Source organism: Tribolium castaneum, chromosome 6 (genome assembly GCF_031307605.1).
Source record: "Tribolium castaneum strain GA2 chromosome 6, icTriCast1.1, whole genome shotgun sequence".
Classification (NCBI taxonomy): Eukaryota; Metazoa; Arthropoda; class Insecta; order Coleoptera; family Tenebrionidae; genus Tribolium; species Tribolium castaneum.
Genome location: NC_087399.1, coordinates 2,284,833 through 2,309,275, shown reverse-complemented (window position 1 = coordinate 2,309,275; position 24,443 = coordinate 2,284,833). Strand labels below are relative to the sequence as shown.

Below are 24,443 nucleotides of genomic sequence, written 5' to 3'. Positions count from 1 at the left end.
CACATTAATAAATAACTGGCGAAATTCCCATTTTCTTAATAAAACGCAAATTTAATTGCCGCTTCGCTACATCCGTCCTTGATTGAAACGTCTTGAAGAGATCATCGCAAAAGTTAGATTTGGTCGTAAATTCGCGAATAATTGCATTATTTACGGTAATTGTTCGCGTCACGTTCGCCCATCGATTTCCTCTCGAAAGTCGATCGAGTGCGAGCAAAAAAAGGAAGAAACACTGGCGATGAGTAAGTGGATGGATGGAGTAATCTAGCACAAGACGCGATAAATGTTAAGCAACGCGAAACAAGAACGCACACTACGGAAGAGGGAGTGGATTACGGATGCAGTTAACTCGGATCAGTTTCCACTCGGACTGGATTAGAAGCGACGTTTTTCCTACCATATAGGAGAGGACGACCCCTGAAGACGATCAGGAGGCAGTGAGAGGATCGATGGAGGGAACGACAAGCAATTTGCAAAATAATCCCACTCCACTCCAAAAACATTCTTGGATTTACTCGGATTACATACAGAGCGTTTATTATAAAATACAAATTTTTCACAACGTGTACAGTCACCCAAACTGAAAATGACGCGTCCACAAACGAACGCCTACTAGATCCCTTAACCGCAACCAACGCCTCTCAGAAATCATCAGGGACATTTCGCTTATCAACCTTTTAAATGATTGCGATTTTTTTGAAATTGTTGGTTACAATAAAATAATTTACAAATTTGGAATTCGGAAATAAAATTAACTAAACGCCCTCTGGTGATGACTTTTGAACTATGTCGAAAACAGTAAAGAAATTTTCGTAATGCCACATTTAACTGACATTTAATGAATTGTTCAACAATTTTGCGTGTATAGTGTTAATTACTTACAATAGAAAGAATTACTTTAAAAGTACGTGGTGGTAAATCCTAACGTTGACTTTGGTTCTGTAGTTTTTCGTGGTATAAAGTGTTTATTGTTGGAACTTGAAAGTGGATAAAAAGTGAAAAATATTTAAATTTTGATTACAAAGTGTTATCAAACAGTTGTCTAATTAAAGATTATCAGTAATGGATCACAGCGAACACAAAGTTTGGCTCAAGAAACCAATAAATTAGTGAAGTGTTATGAATTTTAGGTTAGAATTTTCCACTGAAAAAATCATGAAATGCTGCGGTAAATCTACAAAACTACAATAAAGATTAACAACTGCTGATACATTTAAACGTAAATTATGCCAAAAGGTAGGCTTTTCAATGTCTTTGTAATAATTTTCCAATAAAGAAAGTGAACCAAACAGTCATTCGTTATTCGTGTTTTCCTCGTCATCTCTCATTTATCAACATAAGTTTCTTGCATCAAAGATGCAATAATCATTCCGCATAGGCAATGTAATCATTGTGAAGCCCTAAAATTCGTACAACGCTCAAAATATCCGAATAAACATTTTCCCGCCATTTATGGTTACTGTTTTCGACCTAGCTCAGTGGCGCCCTCAACGGTAATTTTACTTCCGAATAAACGAACAAAGTTAAAATAATTATTATTTTTGGCTTATTCTTGACAATTTTCACAGATTGAAAAAAAGAATAAGTCTTTTTTCGAACAAATTTTGACAATTTTCAGCACTTGTTTGACAGCAAAGCTAAATCGAGAGAAACAGGCAAAGTAAGATCAGTTTTATTTTATTTTTTTGTTTTTAAAATGTCTTTTTTGATGAAATCTTACAAAATAAATAAGTTTCAGGTATGAAAGCAAGTTTTGACAAAATAACAATTCGAGAGAAAAAACATAATAAAATACACCACTAAAAAAAGCAAAAATTACAAAATATTTCGGTCTAATTTTGTTGATTCTTTAGCTTGGTTTGAACAAAATTCTATATATTTCAACATACGTCCGTTGAAATAAAAGATAAAAACTATAAAACTTTCAACTTAATTCGGTGATTTTTTAGTTTATTTTAACATAAACATATCTCTAAACATACAATTTTAACTCAAAAAAACGTGATTTTCAACCAAATGCTGTTTTTCGGGTTATTTTGACGAAATTTCGCTCATATCGAGTGAAACCAACATCAGTTTCCATTTATTTTGCAATTTTTAGACGCGTTTTCACAAGTTCTTGCTAAATAAATTAATCCCCACTTAAAAAAATCAGATTTCGATTTAATTCGGTATTTTTTCATCCAATTTTGGATAAATTAAAAAAAACTTGACTCGAAAAAGGCTAAAATACCACCCATTTTAGCATAATAAAGAAACTTTTCTGTCTGTTTTTAACAAAATTTTACTAAAAAACGTACTCAAAATCACATAGTTTTGGATTTAAATTGGTGATTTTTCGGTATTTTTTAGCAAAATATCGAAAAAAAACCGAAATTTTAGGCTTAAATGTTCAATAACATTACTTTTTCGTCTTATTTTGTAATTTTTATTCGTAAACAAGTACCTGACGCGTCATTTTCATTTCGATAGACTGTACTAGGCGATTGAAATTGTATTGTGTGTTGCATTTCATCTATGTGTCAGGCTCATCATCTTACGTAAATCACCTGACATTTCAAATTATATTCAGAATTAGTTATCAAATTAAAAAAAAACTGTTAGGTTTCACCATAAAAATTTATATTAACTAATCGATTTATTAAATTAAAATAAAGACAAAAAATCAGTTTTTGGTTTTTCAGTGTCGCCAACCCGATTTTTTGATAAAGAACGCCGCTCATTAGATGGCCGCATTGTCTTAAGCACCGATAATGAGTCAAAAGTAGAAAACAACCAACGGGCTATTTTTTATCCGGTTGGTGACACTGAAAGTCCATTAAAAATTCCCACTCGGATTAGTCGTCTGTAAAAATCCATTTATGATTCTTGGCATTTTGTAACGACAATCGAAACGCGAAATTAATTAGAGAAATTCTTTAATTTAATTGGCTTAATAATACGCATTAAAAAGCGGTATAGTTTAGCACATAGTTGAAAATTCTTCTAACCGGTCTTTTGCCATTGAACCACTTAGAAACCATGTGAACTAATGACACGACTGCGATAAAAACAAACTTGATTATACACGTCGGAGTGAAATTAGACCAACAACAGTCGTAATAAAGGAAAAACTTCCAATTCCAGACAATTTACACAATAATGAGCCAAGTCTTGTTCCTCGGAGACTAATCTCCCGATAATTTCATATCTCTCAACACAAGTTTCCACGAAACGCAATTTACGCCGTGCGTATGTATGGCGGAAGGGTCAATACGCTGTCCACTGTTACAATATTTGATGTTAGTTTGGGAGTTAATTGCCGGTTCCGGCTCCAGCCTGTTATTATATGCGAATAAAGCGGATTATTATCCATCGATACTCACAAGCAGGAATTTTTTCCTCCCTCCGAGCACCCAATTAAATTAAACCAAGCGACTTGACGCGTGAGTGCTCTCATACACCACAACTCGCTAATTACCGTACTTTTTTTTCGGTTAACTCCCTCATAATTTGGCCCCTTTTACCCGGAAAAAGTACCATCTGGTGATGGGATTAAACGGCTGATTTACGCCCGCTATTGTTTCGTCTTTGTCCCGCGTTCGATTAGTATTCAGGGCGGTTTTTACTCGTGTAGTAAATGTTCCAGAAATGCGATTAGTCTAGCACTTGGATAAATTCGCCTTCGTGGCGATTCCTCCGATTTTTTCACACCATGTTACGTTAAAAATGGCAGATTATTATTTATTGTAAAAATATTAAAAAATGAAATAATAGAATTGCAGAAAGTTAAGGAAGTCGAATTAATTGTTGTTAACAACAGTGGTGAATGTCAATTAGTTCGGCATTTGCAGCATCTTGGCATTTCATTGTTGAAATTTGCGCAACATTTGCGATAATCAAATGAGCAAAGCATTTTTTGTTGCAACGATCCGTCCGTTTCGCCAGCGAGATTATTGCATTTGAAGGTAGAATAAGCGCAAATTGCACAAAAGATCTTGCAAATCCTTCGGTGAAATCAAATACCTCCTCGATTCGTACAAGAAAAAAAAAAAAGAACGATGAAGTGGAAGGATAAATTATTCATGGGTCGTGCCGCCTTCCAGAAAGCACACTAACGTAAAAATAACGTAAAGAAAAAAATTATTTGGTTGCTAGAAGTCCACGGAAATAACGTTATTTGTAACGTTGTGAAAACGTTATTTTTATCAACACAAAAAATAACGTTTTTTGTGACGTAAAACATAAACGTTTTTTTTTTAGTACCTATTTTAACGACTTTGTAACGCAAAAATATAACGTAAAATTATAGAAAATATAAAACCAATAATCAACGTCAACAAGCAACATTTTATTAAGGCTGTTTTTATTTAGATAATTTTATACTATTATAAAATGTCATATCAAAAGACAGTTGTAGAACAGAACTGCACTTTTTCCTATTTCCCTAAAAATCTATATCATTATTTTCAAAGGCTGTATTTAACTGCTTTTTCAGATTTTTTTTATTATTGATGATTAATAAATGATTAATTAATATTTCTATATATTCTAAATTCAGTTTTTTGGAACGTTAATCATACGTTTAAAACAAACGTTTATAAATACGTTTATTACTAACGTTAAAGTTCCTTTATCTTTTTACATAAATACAACTTCAAGTTAAGACGTACTTTGAACGTTAAAAATTGGTAAGGAGAATAAAAATGGTTTTTAAACTACGTAACATAAACGTTAAGAAAACGTAATCATACGACCAAATATCAACGTTGTAAATTTCAACGTATAACGTTACATCAACTGTTGTAACGTTAAAAAAACGTTAAATCAACGTCTCTGTGCTTAGTGGGTGCCTATTTTTCCTTCCTTTCCACATGCCTTTAAGACCTTAATTTTTAATTTTTTTGTTTTCTTAAACTGCTCATTCTTTTCTTGTGATTTCTTTTGAGCTTGAACTTTTTCAAGTCATTATTTTGTCAATTATTTGTCTTCCGCTTAAGATTCAAAAATTGACGACCAAATTAACTTTTCGTTTGCATTTGAAGGTAGCACAAAGACTTGCAATTCGGAAATAAAATTAACTAGACGCCCTCTGGTGATGACTTTTGAACTATGTCGAAAACAGTAAAGAAATTTCCGTAATGCCACATTTAACTGACATTTAATGAATTGTTGAAATGATAAAATTAATTAATGAAAAAATCATAAAATGCTGCGGTAAATCTACAAAACTACAATAAAGATTAACAACTGCTGATACATTTAAACGTAAATTATGCCAAAAGGTAGGCTTTTCAATGTCTTTGTAATAATTTTCCAATAAAGAAAGTGAACCAAACAGTCATTCGTTATTCGTGTTTTCCTCGTCATCTCTCATTTGTCAACATAAGTTTCTTGCATCAAAGATGCAATAATTATTCCGCATAGGCAATGCAATAATTGTGAAGCCCCAAAATTCGTACAACGCTCAAAATATCCGAATAAACATTTTCCCGCCATTTATGGTTACTGTTTTCGACCTAGCTCAGTGGCGCCCCCAACGGTAATTTTACTTCCGAATACCTCCTTGAAATAAAAAAGCGAAACGATGAAGTGGAAGTGCGGAAAAATCGTTGGGTGGTGAAGGAGAAAAAATGATAACACGGATATCGGATTTGTTATTCTTAATTAAAAATTAAGCGGGTTTAGCAGTCCGGAAGGAGCAGAAAATGGCGCAACTTCCGTTCGAATTTGCATCGACGAGGACGGAAATATGATTAATAAGGCGATTGCAAAGGAAGGGAGGATTTAAGGAGGCTTCCGGACAATTGCGAGAGAAAAATCAATCTTTGCAGACTAGACTAACTAAGTTTCAGCTAACTAAAGTTGTGATGGTTTAATTTTATTTATGAAGCAAATTTTTTAATTCCAACTTTGTGACAGTACGTAACAGTCAATCACTCAGCTGGCGCCTGCCATCGCCACCTTTCCAAATTTAATTTAAAACTCACTTTTATTCCCAATTTCTGGAATTACACATATTCGAAACTTTCAGAAAAACGTGCTCGAAACTCGCCGTAAACTCTTATCAATTATTTGATGATGCAAGTCGTAAATGTCAATTTTATTCCGTCGGCTTTCACTCTGTAATGACAAAATTCTTCCTAATTGTTGCAATACGTGTCAGAGCTTTGCATTTAAACGCTCTCCAAGCAAACAAAGAGTGTTTGCAGACTTTGGTCAACAATAATTACTTGCAATAAATCAAACGGCCCTTAGAAACATCTGACATAAATCAAGTGGATAAATGTTCGACATCTGCTGATTAAGTTTGACAAATGCTCGTTAACAATTAATAGCTTTCGGATAGGAGAGCGACAAGCTTGAATTATTGCGAACTTGAGGGCAAAATAAAACGGGGGCCGATTTTTGCTTAATTACGAAGGAATTAATTTCTCAGCCATCCACCCACATTTCACCTTGATTCGGGAATTTAAATTTTGATAATTTAATTCAATTTTGTAATTCCAAGTGAGTCAAGAGAAAACTATGTTGGTGTCCTCGTGTGCAAGAGTTACGGAACATTCGGCGACATTTGACCCGCTTTGTAATTAATTGTAATAAAAATAATTAGTGCTCCACCTTAAATTATTATTACCCTCCTTACAAGCATTTTCCCACTTCCAACATTCCGTAATTACCTCCCATTTGCACAGCTTTTAAACTTGGCTTCTTACACCCTTTGTTCCTGGGATAATTGCCCCGAAAATGCGTCTTCAAACCCCCATATTTCAACAGTGGCAAAAATTCGAAATTGATTCAAAGCAGATGTTTGGCAATTTTAATTAGTGATGCGATGGCCAAAACCAATTTGGGTTCGATTGGAAATTTTCATTGACGTTTTAACAGTGTTAACGTCGACCTTAATGGCTTAAACGCAGGAAAAACCGCTACTGACCTCCATCGACTACTATTACGGGTAAAAATAGTTAATGCGGCAATTCAATGGCTAATTGTGACTATTCTTTACGGGAAAAGAAGCTAATTTTATGCCAAAGTTGGGTATTTGGGAGCGGAGCAATTTTCTTAACCATTAAATGAAATTTAGCGAATCCGTTTAACTGCTAATTTCGAGGCGGGTCCCAGGCACTGTCTTTGTGCATTGCTACTTTATGTTTTCCCTTACTTTCGCTCGTAAAATAAAAAAAATTAAATAATTGCCACAGATTTTGCCCCAATTCGCCAAAAAAAATTAAACAGATCCAATACATGTCAACAAAAAAAATAATAAACTGAATATTTCACGAATATTTCGTATTTATGTTCATTCTATAGTTTCCATAGTTTATAGAATTATCTACAAATATCCGTCACTTTTTTATTTAAACATTAATTTAACGCAGTTTTTGACTTAAATCCTCAGGTATGTAATTGTTTTACATGTAATAATTATTTTTTTTAATTTAGAGACAGTAAATAAGTAATCCGACTTTTCAGATATTTCTACAATTATTGCTCGTAGCATTTATTCTAAAAAATTCTAAACTACACCTGACTTTTCTTCATTATGATAGTTTTAAGATTCTTCATGCTTTTCACTTTTCTTCTTAAAACTTTCGAAAACATAAGTAGTTTTTTAAGTTGTTTTTTCCCAATTTTGTTTTCGTCTTATTTATTCAGTGTTAACAAGCGACAAAAATTTTGCTCCAATTAGCACAAATTAAGTCACACAAAAAACATAAACCTCTAAAAATAGAATCCAAAAAAGCTAATCCATTAACATTTTTATATTTATTTCAAACTTTTACACTTTTTCTTCATTTTTATTAAATTAAAATCGCTTCTTGAATTCACTTTTTGATTTCCTCAATTTTACGAAAATTTGAAATTATTTTTATTTTTTACTTTACCATCTTTAAAGACCCTTCATTTATTATTAATTCTTCCGTTTCAGTCACTTTGACTTAAGGTTTCATTACATTTACGATTTTTTCGGCTTTAAATTTCTTGACTTTTTAATGTATAGACAATCTATCTGTTTATGAATCTACCTATCTTCCTTTCCATCTTCAATAATTCTTCTAATTCGCCAGTAACTATTTCTTTTTTAATTTCACAAACAGTAAGTAAACCAAATTTTAGAATAAAATTTAACTAAAATTTAGACTTTTCTTCAATATCTTCTCAAATTCTTCATTCTTTTCGCTTTTCTTCTTGAAACCTTCGAAAACAAAAGTGAATTTTGCTTCAATTTACTCACAAAAAATCAAAAAATGTAAACCCCCGAAAATAGAATCCGCCTAATTTGCCTTTTTATTTTCTTCATTTTTACGAAAATTTAAAATTGTTTTCATTTCTTCCGTTGCTAGCCTTAAACATACTTCATTTTTTATTATTTCTTCCATTTCAGTAATTTTAATCTTTAATTTCATCACAATTACCATTTCTTCCCATTTCTACTTTCAGTTTCTTCAGTTTTCAATGTATACAAAATATTAAATTCTTCAGTTTTCGTCTCCATTTTGTGAAGATTTTCTTCTCTATAATTTCTTCATTATTCCTTATTTTATCCTCACACGTTCTAATACAATCTATTTTTTCTTATCCATTTTTAATAATTTGCCGATAATTTCATTTTTTATTTAAGAAACTATAAGTAAGACAACCGAGTTATCAGACTTTTCTCAATTATTATTATATTATCATCATTTCTTCTAAAAAAGTCTAAACCTAACACTTCATTCTTTTCGCTTTTCTTCTTGAATTTTACGAAAAGACAAGGTATTCATTTAGCATTTCAGGACAATTTTGCTCATTGTTGTAAAGTATGAAATTAATACGAGCCACACTTTCGCTTTTTAAATTTTTTCCATTGTTTTTACTTTCTTCGTTCTCACACTTTTTGCTTATTAAATGTAAAAATATTGAAAACAATTAATTTCATCTCTATAAATCTACCTATCTTCCTTTCCATCTTCAATAATTCTTCTAATTCGCCAGTAACTATTTCTTTTTTAATTTCACAAACAGTAAGTAAACCAAATTTTAGAATAAAATTTAACTAAAATTTAGACTTTTCTTCAATATCTTCTCAAATTCTTCATTCTTTTCGCTTTTTTTCTTAAAACCTTCGAAAACAAAGGTAAATTTTGCTGCAATTTACTCACAAAAAATCAAAAAATTTAAACCCCCGAAAATAGAATCCGCCCAATTTGCTATTTTATTTTCTTCATTTTTACGAAAATTTAAAATTGTTTTCATTTCTTTCGTTGCTAGCCTTAAACATACTTCATTTTTTATTATTTCTTCCATTCCAGTAATTTTAATCTTTAATTTCATCACAATTACCATTTCTTCCCATTTCTACTTTCAGTTTCTTCAGTTTTCAATGTATACAAAATATTAAATTCTTCAGTTTTCGTCTCCATTTTGTGAAGATTTTCTTCTCTATAATTTCTTCATTATTCCTTATTTTATCCTCACACGTTCTAATACAATCTATTTTTTCTTATCCATTTTTAATAATTTGCCGATAATTTCATTTTTTATTTAAGAAACTATAAGTAAGACAACCGAGTTATCAGACTTTTCTCAATTATTATTATATTATCATCATTTCTTCTAAAAAAGTCTAAACCTAACACTTCATTCTTTTCGCTTTTCTTCTTGAATTTTACGAAAAGACAAGGTATTCATTTAGCATTTCAGGACAATTTTGCTCATTGTTGTAAAGTATGAAATTAATACGAGCCACACTTTCGCTTTTTAAATTTTTTCCATTGTTTTTACTTTCTTCGTTCTCACACTTTTTGCTTATTAAATGTAAAAATATTGAAAACAATTAATTTCATCTCTATAAATCTACCTATCTTCCTTTCCATCTTCAATAATTCTTCTAATTCGCCAGTAACTATTTCTTTTTTAATTTCACAAACAGTAAGTAAACCAAATTTTAGAATAAAATTTAACTAAAATTTAGACTTTTCTTCAATATCTTCTCAAATTCTTCATTCTTTTCGCTTTTTTTCTTAAAACCTTCGAAAACAAAGGTAAATTTTGCTGCAATTTACTCACAAAAAATCAAAAAATTTAAACCCCCGAAAATAGAATCCGCCCAATTTGCTATTTTATTTTCTTCATTTTTACGAAAATTTAAAATTGTTTTCATTTCTTTCGTTGCTAGCCTTAAACATACTTCATTTTTTATTATTTCTTCCATTCCAGTAATTTTAATCTTTAATTTCATCACAATTACCATTTCTTCCCATTTCTACTTTCAGTTTCTTCAGTTTTCAATGTATACAAAATATTAAATTCTTCAGTTTTCGTCTCCATTTTGTGAAGATTTTCTTCTCTATAATTTCTTCATTATTCCTTATTTTATCCTCACACGTTCTAATACAATCTATTTTTTCTTATCCATTTTTAATAATTTGCCGATAATTTCATTTTTTATTTAAGAAACTATAAGTAAGACAACCGAGTTATCAGACTTTTCTCAATTATTATTATATTATCATCATTTCTTCTAAAAAAGTCTAAACCTAACACTTCATTCTTTTCGCTTTTCTTCTTGAATTTTACGAAAAGACAAGGTATTCATTTAGCATTTCAGGACAATTTTGCTCATTGTTGTAAAGTATGAAATTAATACGAGCCACACTTTCGCTTTTTAAATTTTTTCCATTGTTTTTACTTTCTTCGTTCTCACACTTTTTGCTTATTAAATGTAAAAATATTGAAAACAATTAATTTCATCTCTATAAATCTACCTATCTTCCTTTCCATCTTCAATAATTCTTCTAATTCGCCAGTAACTATTTCTTTTTTAATTTCACAAACAGTAAGTAAACCAAATTTTAGAATAAAATTTAACTAAAATTTAGACTTTTCTTCAATATCTTCTCAAATTCTTCATTCTTTTCGCTTTTTTTCTTAAAACCTTCGAAAACAAAGGTAAATTTTGCTGCAATTTACTCACAAAAAATCAAAAAATTTAAACCCCCGAAAATAGAATCCGCCCAATTTGCTATTTTATTTTCTTCATTTTTACGAAAATTTAAAATTGTTTTCATTTCTTTCGTTGCTAGCCTTAAACATACTTCATTTTTTATTATTTCTTCCATTCCAGTAATTTTAATCTTTAATTTCATCACAATTACCATTTCTTCCCATTTCTACTTTCAGTTTCTTCAGTTTTCAATGTATACAAAATATTATATTCTTCAGTTTTCGTCTCCATTTTGTGAAGATTTTCTTCTCTATAATTTCTTCATTATTCCTTATTTTATCTTCACACGTTCTAATACAATCTATTTTTTCTTATCCATTTTTAATAATTTGCCGATAATTTCTTCATTTTTTATTTAAGAAACTATAAGTAAGACAACCGACTTATCAGACTTTTCTCAATTATTATTATATTATCATCATTTCTTCTAAAAAAGTCTAAACCTAACACTTCATTCTTTTCGCTTTTCTTCTTGAATTTTACGAAAAGACAAGATATTCTTTTAGCATTTCAGGACAATTTTGCTCATTGTTGTAAAGTATGAAATTAATACGAGCCACACTTTCGCTTTTTAAATTTTTTCCATTGTTTTTACTTTCTTCGTTCTCACACTTTTTGCTTATTAAATGTAAAAATATTGAAAACAATTAATTTCATCTCTATGAATCTACCTATCTTCCTTTCCATCTTCAATAATTCTTCTAATTCGCCAGTAACTATTTCTTTTTTAATTTCACAAACAGTAAGTAAACCAAATTTTAGAATAAAATTTAACTAAAATTTAGACTTTTCTTCAATATCTTCTCAAATTCTTCATTCTTTTCGCTTTTCTTCTTAAAACCTTCGAAAACAAAAGTAAATTTTGCTGCAATTTACTCACAAAAAATCAAAAAATTTAAACCCCCCGAAAATAGAATCCGCCCAATTTGCCTTTTTATTTTCTTCATTTTACGAAAATTTAAAATTGTTTTCATTTCTTCCGTTGCTAGCCTTAAACATCCTTCATTTTTTATTATGTCTTCCATTTCAGTAATCTTAAACTTTAATTTCATCACAATTACATTTCATCCCACTTCTACTTTAAGTTTCTTCATTTTTCAATGTATACAGAATATTATATTCTTCAGTTTTCGTCTTCATTTTGTGAAGATTTTCTTCTCTATAATTTCTTCATTATTCCTTATTTTATCTTCACACGTTCTAATACAATCTATTTTTTCTTATCCATTTTTAATAATTTGCCGATAATTTCTTCATTTTTTATTTTTGAAACTATAATATTATTATATTATCATCATTTCTTCTAAAAAAGTCTAAACCTAACACTTCATTCTTCTCGCATTTCTTCTTGAATTTTACGAAAAGACAAGGTATTCTTTTAGCATTTCAGGACAATTTTGCTCATTGTTGTAAAGTATGAAATTAATACGAGCCACACATTCGCTTTTTAAATTATTTCCATTGTTTTTGCTTTCTTCGTTCTCACACTTTTTGCTTATTAAATGCAGAAATGTTGCGTTTCAACCAAACTCCCCTGTGGTGTTTTTCCACCCCTAATGAAAATCAGTCCACATCCCCTAATGCCTGCACTCGATCTCATCAAGCAAGACATGATTAAGCTGTTGTAATCCTGCCGACAATGCCGCTTAAACCAATAAGATTACCAAATTAAAGGATAACACCCGGCCTATTAATCAAGAGCGGTCCTTTGTGACCCCCGGAAGCTTGAAAAACAAAGGCCTAGATTACTCAACACTTCGTGAAAGGCTCACCTTCCCGATTACCATACGCACATACGTAACGAACGAATATTTTTTGGGTAATAAAACCGAAATTAATTAAGACTTCACGGATGACCTCTTTATTCAATTCCGGAGGCTTTGTATATAAATTGAAACGGTTCCGTTTTATGGCACACCGGCCGTTTCAACAGTCCTGGAATCGCTGTCCAAGGAGGTTGAGCCGAAATGAAGATTCAATTCCTAGTATTTTGTGTTTTGTGCGCGGTTGAGGCCCAGAATTATGTTCCGGTGATTGAGAACGGAGTTCCGGTTGATACGCCGGAAGTGCAAGCCGCCAAAGCTGCACATTTTGAAGCTTACAAAAGGGCCAAAATTCTAGCAGCGAAAAAACCCTCAACGGGGAAATACAAAGAGTACAAAGTGGCCAAAAACCAACAGACGCAGTACCAGCAAGAACAGTACCAACAACAGCAGTACCAGCAAAGGTACTACCAACCAGCCCATTACGAGAACCATGTCGTTTATGGGGAGCCAGAGCACCAGCACTTCGCCTTTGCCAGCTATTCCTCTGGTAATTATCTAGTTTTACATCAAAACTAATTGTTAGAACTAATTCTCAAATAATTTTTTTTCTAATTTCTATTTGTTTTGTTTTTGAGTTCAAAGAAAATATTTTTCTCTAAAATTTTCAACTATAGTAATTTTTCCTAAACCAAATACAAATTAAAAAAAGAAAAAAATTCTCAAAAAACAATGTATGTACTTTACAGAAAAACGCTTGGTTCCGCTTTCCGGGGTGAAAAATAATGCAAGTATACAGAGTGAATCTGTTAAAAGTATTTTAATGTGCTCATTTGTTTAATTAATGCGATTGCACAAAACGTAGAATCTGCTTTCCGAGGAAAGTTGATTTAATTCTGCACTAATTTGGCTTAATTTGTGCAATCATTTCATTCATTATTCATTTCGTAACAAAGATTTCGACGCCACTGAAAATTAAGCACAATTAATTGTTCGAGACATTCGAATAATAAAATGATGACTTTCGGTATATCGACGGATGTTAATGTTTGGTCGTAAATTAGGTTTTCTAGACTAAAACAATTATCGTAATTAATGTGCTTTTAGTTGTAGCATTCAGTCATTATTACAGTATTCAGGTCGCTTGATATTTATAGACATTAATAATTATATTTGGAATAATAAAATTAATACACAAATGAACACGAAATCTATTTGATATTCTGACAGGAATTTATGCACATTCAGCGACAGGATGATAATAAATTAAAAAACGGAACCAATTTCGGTCGTTATTAGAATTATTAAAAAACACGTACATTATTTCAGACTTAGTTTCTGCCAAAAACATGATTTAAAAAAATATTCCACAAAAACTAAAAGTGGGACTTTCAGCACTTTAAAAAACAAATTTCAAACTTAAATCTGTGTAATTGTTACGAACTTAAAAAAATTAAGAAGTTTCTTAAATTAAAAAAAAATGAATGAAAAATAACACAAATGTTTTGGTACGTCCTCTCATGTTTTTTTTATTTGCTACATGTTTCGGTCACCATGTAGCCATCTTCAGGCTTACAAGAAGTTAAGGTATATTTATTGTAAATTAATAAATTGACTTCAATAAAGTCAATAAATCTTAAGTTCATTAAATAATAAACATTGCATAAACACTAACTAAACGAATAATGAATTCGTAAATACAGTAAAACCTCTCAACAACGGACACCGATGGGGAATCGTAAATTGTCCGTTCTGGAGAGGTGTCCACTAATGGGAGGTGGAAATTTAAATAAAGGTTTTGTACGTTCATATAAAAATGTCCGTTGTGAAGAGGTGTCCGTTATTTGGTGGAAAGTCTATTGAGGGGGTTTCACTGTACTACAGTTAAAATGATTTGAAATGTATAAAATTATTTTAAAAATAATATACAACCAGTTTTGACTAGAGGAAAAAAAAGGACAAAATAAAAACAAAACTCAGTTGAAACTTTTTATTAAATTGAACACTTCGAAGTTATTTGCATGATTTAATAATATTTTATTCTTGTTATTATTCAGTTTATAAATTTCGAGTGACTCAAGGGTAATAATAGATCGTTTCTTATATGTCATCATTTATTCTTTTGAAGATAATAAGACGTCCTTACAAATGTGCTAATTATTTTAAAGTAAAAATAAATAAAACTATGGTGCCGCCATATTGGCCGCCATGACTGATCCAGTTACATCAAATTTGAGTCCAATTAAAATTGTTTTTGCATTTTTATTTTTGAAAAATAAAAGAACTACGAATTTTATTCCTAGTTTAGACTCACTCTGTATATTGTAGCTAATTTCGGAAACGCCCTGTACACTTGAAAATAATTTTAGTTGAATCAGGGAGTTAGTATTTACGCCTTTCGTGAAAAAATACTTTTCTAACATTTAAAAGTCAATAATAGTCTTTATTTCGAGATTGCAACTAAATCTAGTCAAAAATTGGCGCAGTCAGTAGTAATCACCGAAAAATTTTTTTACAAAAACAACAAGAAAACGATTAATTTTTACCAATTACACGTAATTACTACAAGGCAATAAAAGTAGATATTCAATGCTAATAACGTACAACCCACATAAACCAAGTGATAACACTATCAACCTTCATAACTCAAATACCGTCCCTGATAGCTGTTATCACGCCAAATAGCGTTTCGATACTTAACAGCCGAGTACAAGTTAATTGTAATTAATTGAAGATATCCCGGACTTCCACCACGCCCGCGCCCGCCGCTCGGCCCGCCATTACCCGGAGGAAACCCCGGAAGTGCAAGCGGCCCGTTTCCAGCACCTCCTCGCCCACGCCTCCGTCCACGAAGACGACGACGAGGAGCAATACCCCAGCTACCACGACGGCCCTTATCACATCCCTGTTATCACGAAAAAAGGGGTCCCGGTGGACACCCCCGAGGTGCGTGAGGCGCGCCAACAGCACCTCCTAGCCCACCATTTGGCCAAAATTGGGGTGAAGTATGCCGGGGGTTACTCGCATTATGTGCCAGTGATAGCCCCAGACGGCGCCCCCTTTGACACGCCGGAGGTGTATGCCGAGAGGGCGAGACACCTGTTTGTCCACCATCAAGAGAAACACGCCGAGTATTAAGCGTGTTATTTTTTAGTTGAATAAAATATTTTATTTAAGTTGTTGCTTTCGCAAATGTATTATTACGCACAAAAGAAATCTTTGGTGAGTCGGAAGTGAAACCGTGATTACACCTGAGCCATTAAATGCTAATCACTCGCAATGAAAAAATTCCTAACACACTCATCAAACACCGGAAATATCACTCCAGATTTGCATAAGTTTCCGTTCAAGTCTTAGAAATATTTACTCACCGTTGGAGGGTTTTTGCAGTCAAGCCCTTCGGTTTGCCATTGTTATCACGGAAGCTTGATATGTGCTGGAACAAAATAACAAACATAAAAATCGAATTGTGTCTTTTACACGCTATAAAAATCGGATACATATGAAGTGAGTCGTAAAGGCGAGATTGCGATTTATGCCAAATCTGAGGCAAATATGAACGCGAAAAACGTGCAAAAATTCTCTACTGAATTTTTTTTAAATTTAACCACTTTTCAATTATTTAGCTAATAAAATTCTAATTGGCGCAGTCGGTAGGTTAATTTAAAATAGTCCTAAAAGCGAAGAATTCTTCAGAACAATAAATAATTAAGAAATAATGATTAAAAAAATTAGAAAAAAAAATAAATAAAAAAAATATAAGTTCGAGCCCGGATCGGGCCAATTTTGTTTTTACGTAATAAAAGCCAGAAAATTGATTTTATACAAAACAACAAACACAGTGAAAAACAGTGTCAAACCAAGCTACTAACTCAAAAAAGTAGGGTTCGATCCCCAAGCCAGTTATCTTTTCTCCGTCAGAACTATGCAATTATTTATGATTCAAAATTTTAACAGAGTGACTCCAAAAAGTTGAGGTTCAATCCCGGGTCGGACCAATTTTTTTTGCGTAATTAAAGCCATAAAATTAATTATTAAACCAATTTTCAAATTTTTTAGGTAATAAAATTCTTAATTGGCGCAGTCGGTAGATCGTCAAAAAATTTTAGTGCTCATATTATTTGATTAAAATATTTCCAAAAAAATAGTCAGAAAAGCGAAGAATAAATAATTAAGAAATAATGCATAAAAAAATACGTATTGCTCTGAGAAAGCCCAAAAAATGACAAAACGTTGGTAGCAATAAAAAACTAAAGTGCACCTTGTCTGTTTCATTTTTGGTTTAAAATAGTCAATTTTGTTGTTAAAAAACAAGATAAGTCAAATAAATTATCACAGTGCAAAAATTTTCTACTGAATTTTTTATTAAATAACACCACTTTTCAATTATTTAGCTAATAAAATTCTGAATTGGCGCAGTCGGTAGGTTAATTTTATTTCGTTAAAATATTTCTGAAAAAAATAGTCCAAAAGCGAAGAATTCTTCAGAACAGTAAATAATTGAGAAATAATGCTTAAAAACTATGAGGTTCGAACCCGGATCGGGCCAATTTTGTTTTTAACAACAAACACAGTGAAAGACAGTGTCGTCCTGTTCAAACCAAGCTACTAACTTAAAAAACTAGGGTTCGATCCCCGAGTCAGTTATCTTTTTTTTTAGTAAAAAACATATTCTCCGTGAAAACTATGCAATTGTTTATGATTCACAATTTCAAAAAAGTGACTCCAAAAAGTTGAGGTTCAATCCCGGGTCGGACCAATTTTTTTTACGTAACTAAAGCCATAAAATTGATTATTAAAGCACTTTTCAAATTTTTTAGGTAATAAAATTCTTAATTGGCGCAGTCGGTAGGTCGTCAAAAATATTTTTAGTGTTCATATTATTTGGTTAAAATATTTCCAAAAAAATAGTCAGGAAAGCGAAGAATTCTTCAGAAAAAATAATTAAGAAATAATGCATAAAAAAATACGTACTGCTCTGAGAAAGCCCAAAAAATGACAAAACGTTGGTAGCAATAAAAAACTAAAGTGCACCTTGTCTGTTTGATTTTTGTTTTAAAATAGACAATTTTGTTGTTAAAAAACAAGATAAGTCAAATAAATTATTACTGTGCAAAAATTTTATACTGATTTTTTTTAAATTACACTACTTTTCATTTATTTAGCTAATAAAATTCTTAATTGGCGCAGTCGGTAGGTCGTCAAAAATATTTTGAGTGCTCATATTATTTGGTTAAAATATTTCCAAAAAAATAGTCAAAAAAGCGAAGAATTCTTCAGAATAAATAATTAAGAAATAATGCATAAAAAATACGTATTGCCCTGAGAAAGCCTAAAAAATGACAAAACGTTGGTAGCAATAAAAAAACAAACTAAAGTGCACCTTGTCTGTTTGATTTTTGTTTTAAAATAGTCAATTTTGTTGTTAAAAAACAAGATAAGTCAAATAAATTATTACTGTGCAAAAATTTTATCCTGATTTTTTTTTAAATTACACTACTTTTCAATTGTTTAGCTAATAAAATTCGTAATTGGCGCAGTCGGTAGGTTAATTTTATTTGGTTAAAATGTTTCTAAAAAAATAGTCCCAAAAGCGGAGAATTCTTCAGAACAGTAAAAAATTAAGAAAAAATGCTTAAAAAATATGTATTGCCCTGAGGAAGCCCAAATAATACAAAACGTTGACAGTAATAAAAAACAAAATAAAGTGCACCTTGTCTGTTTGATTTTTGTTTTAAAATTTTTAAGAAGAGCAGTCGTTAAAAAACTAGATAAGTCAAAAAAATTATTAGCGAAAACTATAAACTTAGAGCTTGTTTCGTGTTTTTCTATACAGAGAAGAAATTTTTAAAATATGATGATTTTTCTCTAACAAAATATTAAGCGAAACTTTTGCGGATTTTTTTTAAGTAAATGGTTTCATTCACCTGGCATGTGACAAAAATGCGTGAGATTGTGTCGATGTAACAATAATGAAATTAAAATTTGATTAAATAGAATGTCTGCGGTGAGAACAATTGGAATGCCTGTGGTTCGTAATAATTAATTCCAGCGTATAAAACATTTCGTCCTCCTTGGGATTCCCCTTTCACCCGTGTGTGCAATTCGTTCCAATTTCTCATCGAAGTGATTTAGCGCTTGTTCCGTCCGTCCTATTAACTAACTCGCCATCATCCCGACTCATTGAGTAAGTAATGCAAATCCCAATAATCCCGTCCATCTTCCCCTGTCCTGAAATTGCCTCTGAAAAGGGCTTATTTCCTGAAAAGTACGACGATGAGATGTCATCACGTCCCGGCATACAATTTGTCATAAAGTTGACACAAACGGACTGTCCCATGATAAATTACACACTGGATGTGCGAAACAATTTAATGCCGTTTCCGTAACGATTTTCAGATGAATAAAGAAACGCAACGCGGGCGCGTTTTAATAATTGTATCGATTAATGTGTGCGATTGGAATTAAACGGCTTTCACCCGGATTATTCCGGGGGAAAAATGCCCCCTCCACTCATGTTATTTATGACGTCCTGATTCCGCGATATTAATGGTCCTCGAGGGTATTAAGACGAAATAAACGTCCTTTCGATAATAAATCGGCACTTTACATGCGAAATCCGGCTTTATTAACCGGATTTTGTTCCGGGGAAGCACAGGAATCCTACTTATGTAAATATATCGTGCGGTCTCTTCAGCCAACTTCACCAACTTATGTCGCAACTTCATGCGGTTCATTTAACGTCGGGACTTCTCTTGATACAACAGACCGCACAACTTACAACTTTCAAAGCTTCAAAGCTAGTGATTATCGAAGGCTCTTTTGGGCTATTGCAACTAAAACCGCTCCGCTGATTATTATTCAATGAGCCAAAAGGACTCACACAATTACAACAGAATCGGACACCTTGCCTGAAGCGAATAGATTTTTCACGCCCTACCGACTGCGCCAATTATTATTTTTATCAATTAAAAAAAATACCGAAACTTTGAAGCAAATAAAAAATACACCGTCTAAAAATTTGGTGCAAATATTAAAAAATTAAAGCTCTATAAAAAATTAAATAATTGCACAAAGGACTTTACCTTTCTGTTCTTGTGTTCCTTCATACAAAAGTGTTAGCAAGTTTTACCTTTTACATAAAAAATATTATTTGGAATTATTGCCAATTAAATTAACAGAATTTTTAACAATAAAATGAAGTTTTTTGTGTCCCGTCCGTCATCAATTTGTATTTTTTTCCTGCTCGTATTTAAAATTTTACAAATGTGGCTCTAACATTGATACGGTTCAACCTGTTTGCTGTATGCTTTTTGAAAAACTTTTTAAAAATCATGTCAAAAATAACAAAAAATTACCAAATTTGGTGAAAAATGACCACAAATTTACCTTTTCTAAGCGTTTATTCAGCAAAAACTCAATTATTATGCAAATTTTCTTAAAAAGCAAGCCAATAAATCACAGAATTATGTCAAAAATGTCATTATTTTTGCAAGTTCTCGGAATTTAAGCACGTTTTTAAACCAAAAATCTAATTTTTCTATCTGTTTTTATTAAACTAGAACAAAAAATTATCAAATTTGGTCGAAAATGACCAAAAATTTAACATTTCTAAGCGTTTAAGCAACCGAAACTCAATTATTACGTAAAATTTCTTAAAACGCAAGCCAATAATTCAAAAAATTATGTCAAAATGTCAAGTTCTGAAGTAAACAGGTTTTTAGACCAACGTTTACTACTTCTAATGAGGGGTTTAGACAGAACACCCTGTATATTATTGTTAAGATCCTCAGAAAGTTACGATTGTGGAAATTTTTACGACACAAATCACGGTCAGAATTGGACACCTTGGCAAGAAAAAAAAATTTTTTACAGCCTACCGACTGCGCCAATTGAAAAAAATACCGGTTTCTTCAATGGAAAATCGAAATTCTGGTACTTCAGGGCAAATAAAAAATACAACCTACAAAAATTTGACACAAATATTAAATAATTAAAGCGTTATTAAAAACACAAAGAACTTTATCTTTCTGTTCTTGTGTTCCTTCATACAAAAGTTTTAGCAAGTTTGACCTTTTACATGAAAAATAAATGTTGGAATTATTGCCAATTAAATTAACAGGATTTTAAACAATTAAATGTCAAGTCTTTTTTGTGTCCCGTCCGTCATCAATTTGTATATTTTTTTCCTGTTCGTATTTAAAATTTTACAAAAGTGGCTCTAACTGTAGGTTGAAAACCGTTTAAATGTTAGCTACTAAGTAAAGAAAAATTCATTGATACTGTTCATAAAAAGTGAAAAAGAAAGCTAAAAATTTGTTTAAAATGCAATGGCTGTTTGCCTTTTGAAGAACTTTTCCGCAGGAATTTTCCTGCAAAAGTAATAAACCCCAACAAAGTGTAATTGTATCCGAGCGTCCAGGTTATGACGACTTGGCAGTCCTGCAGCTTAATAAATAACGCCGTCGCCGTCATTCTCTATTGTTCTTTCGATAAAGTTTATAATCCTGCAGGGCACTAAAATACTACCAAGACATTTCCTGCTGGAGAATCACACCGAATGAAGCGCGTGAAACGACACTTTTTTCCTTTCTCCCGTCTACCCATAAAATCATCACACAAATGAGAAATTGAAGGTCTTCACTTAACTTACCGTTAAATGAGAGCTGGAAGGTTAATTTTGCCTCGACCCTGACCCGACGATGAAAAAGCCTCAAGAGAGTGTTATTCTAGTCACATTTCGGCTCGTAGCCACTATTCAAATAAAATCTCTCCTCATTCTCTGTCTATCTACATGTTCGTGTATCGGGAAGAAAGCTTTCAGAAAGTCGGGACACAATACTCTTCAAATTATAAATTCGAGAAAGCCAAATATAGAATTTCTATCTAATGCGACAGTGCATGGATTTAAAATCGATCGATCGTCGTGAGGCATTACAAGCCATTAAAAAGTCGAGGACGTGATGGTCGACAATATTTTAAACACACCGGGGGACCGAAGCGCCCTCAACACGAGTTTATCTGGCACGATTTTGCAATTACTAGAAACGGTTTAGGTTTATGGGGCCGTTGGAGCGAGTTATCGCTTCGACAAAGGAACTCAATGTATGTGGTTTAAAAAATTATAAAAAAAAAATTTACTAAAAATTTTTACCAAGCTGCCAACTCAAAAAACTGGGGTTCGATCCCCGAGCCAGCCAACTTTTTTTTTAGTAAAAGCCGTTTTCCATATAAATTTTGATATCATTCAACGCCAAAATTATGCTATTGTGTTAAATTCAAAATTTCAAAATAGCGATTCCAAAAAGTTGAGGTTTGAACCCGGGTCGGACCAACCTTTTTTTACGTAATAAAGGCCATAAAATTAATTATTTTATACAAAACAACAAAAACAGTGAAAAATAGTGTCGTGCTGTTCAAACCAAGCTGCTAACTCAAAAAACTTGGGTTCGATCCCCGAGACAGCCAACTTTTTTTTTAGTAAAAAACATATTCCCCGCCAGAACTATGTAACTGTTGTTCACAATTAGGCCATTTTTTTACGTAATAAACGTCCCAAAAATATATGAAAAAATAATTATGTGCTTTAAAAACCAAGTTGGTAACCCAAAAAACTGGGGATCGATCCCCGAGGCAGCCAACTTTTTTTTAGATCACATGCAAATAAAGTCAAGCGACTTAATTAACAATAGTCGCGATGGCAGAAATGTGAGCGAAATCCTAAACAAAACAGCTCATTTCCTGTAAATCTCTCGCTGGCTAATAGCAAGTCCCAGCTCTCATTTCGCGACCTTTCACCGCCATGACAGATATCCTCAAAACGGTCTCAAATAAAAAAATTAGAAACACAACATGTGGATAAAGACTAGTTGTTTTTATTTCTCCTGTGATAGATATTAAATTTTGTTGTAGTGGCGTTCCGGATATAAAAGTTGCTGTTGATTGTGTACGTGATGGGATTCCTACCTAGGGCTCTGATCTATAAATTCGCTATTTTTTACGAGTCCTGAAGGATCGATGGACGCAAAACGAAGCGTTTGCGAGGTGGATAAAATAATAAATTGCGAGATTATTCAGTTTAAAAAAATGAATTGGCGCAGTCAGTAGGCCCAATTAGCTTGATTAGCGTTCCGTCTCCTGGAGGCAGTTTCGGCGTCTCCCGCCCATAAACATATCCATTTCTAACCCATTTGTACGTATAATCCGTCCGGGAAAGCGTTCGGGGCGTCCGTGGAATAAATTAGCGGTTACAGAACGGTGAAACTTGCTTCTAAATTGCCAAAGTTTGATGGCCACCCCACTTAGTGTCGAGTGGGTAATAAAATGAATATAAACATACGCCAGTCTTGAATTGCCCCCTCGGAAACTTCCCCCAGAGCTATATTTATTCGGCTTCAAGTTTGAGAAAGGAAGCTTACGAGATTTTTTTATTGTTGTCGGCACACGAAGCGTCTTTTTTAGCGAAACTTGGATTAATTGTATCATTTCACTTAATTGCTACTCTTTCGTGCCTCGTATTGTGTAAAGAATAAGTTTGGATTTATTCCGGAGCGGCCAGATGGTTATCGGATACAGACGTAACAAAGAACTATCATATAATAACGTTAACGTCGCTTTTGTGTAAATATGGTAATAAGGAGAGACAATACTCGAGGGGACGCAGGAAATGCGCATTTTGCGCTCGCTCCGCGAAATGGACTTACTTTTCAAATTTCAGTGCAACAAAAACCTTTTTTTAATTGGCCCAGTCGGTAGGATAACAAGAAATTTAAAAAAAAATTGACTAGTTGCGAAACAACAAAATCTTGATTGATTAATTTTGCAAAAACATAAGAGTTCTTATGTTAGTTTGTAGTTTTGAGAAGATTGTGTTCGATGGAGATTTTATTTGGCGCAGTCGGTAGGAACTTAAATAATTATTCCCCGTATTTTTTTATAAACTCTTGGAAACTGACCAAAGTTTTTCATTATTGCTCCACGATGATAAATTTTTGAATGATTAAATTTTTACAAAAAATAGAACTCATGTTTTTTGCGTTTGCGTCAATATTTTTTTCTGAGGTTTTGGAAAGATTTACTATAGTTCTCTCAGGTCCATCCCTGAAAGAATAGTAAATTTCTCCAATTTTTTACTCGATGGAGACTATATCTGGCGCAGTCAGTAGGACATTAAAAAAATTATTTCACGTATTTTTAAATAAAGCTGGCGAAATGGACTTAATTTTGACATGACTATATTTTTTCTGAGGTTTTGGGAGGATTTACTATAGTTCTGTCAGGTATATGACAATAAAAATACAGATTTTTTTACTTGGTGGAGATTTTATTTGGCGCAGTCAGTAGGACAAAAACTTATTCCTCATATTTTTTAAGTCTAAAGTGACTAAATTTTGACATTATCGTTCCAAAGTGACAAATTCTTGACTAATTTCATTTTACAAAAAAATGAGACTTGTTTTTTAGCGTTTCTGTCAATATTTTTTCTGAAGTTTTGGGAGGATCTACTTGTAGTTCTTTCAAGTCTGTGACCATAAAAATACTTATTTTTTTTATTTTATTTTATTTGACGCAGTCGGTAGGATGACAAAAAATAGTCCTTTCATAAATGTTTGTTGTTTTAACAGATCGATAGTCCTGTCAGGTCTATGACCATAAAAATTTGATTCCAAATTATTCCATATGTTATGAAAGAAATTCAAAACTAGTTGCCT

At 32.2% G+C, this 24,443-nt stretch overlaps 2 protein-coding genes across 4 annotated transcripts in view; one reads left to right on the top strand and one right to left on the bottom strand.

Moving 5' to 3' along the window:
* Positions 1-24,443, bottom strand: part of Pgant9 (Polypeptide N-Acetylgalactosaminyltransferase 9) — a 97,133-nt gene that overhangs the window by 54,665 nt on the left and 18,025 nt on the right. For 2 of the 3 annotated variants that reach the window (XM_064357266.1, XM_064357265.1), the window contains exon 2: positions 16,104-16,168. The gene's annotated coding sequence lies outside the window, so the exon portion shown is untranslated. Of the gene's footprint in view, position 1; positions 358-16,103; positions 16,169-24,443 lie in introns of those variants that run through there. The other variant, XM_965305.4, reaches the window with a different exon arrangement.
* On the top strand, positions 12,870-15,920 carry LOC107398521 (pupal cuticle protein). Its single transcript, XM_064357267.1, has 2 exons — positions 12,870-13,282; positions 15,467-15,920. Exons 1-2 carry the CDS (start codon positions 12,937-12,939, stop codon positions 15,868-15,870), a joined length of 750 nt encoding a protein of 249 aa, XP_064213337.1. The 5' UTR covers positions 12,870-12,936; the 3' UTR covers positions 15,871-15,920.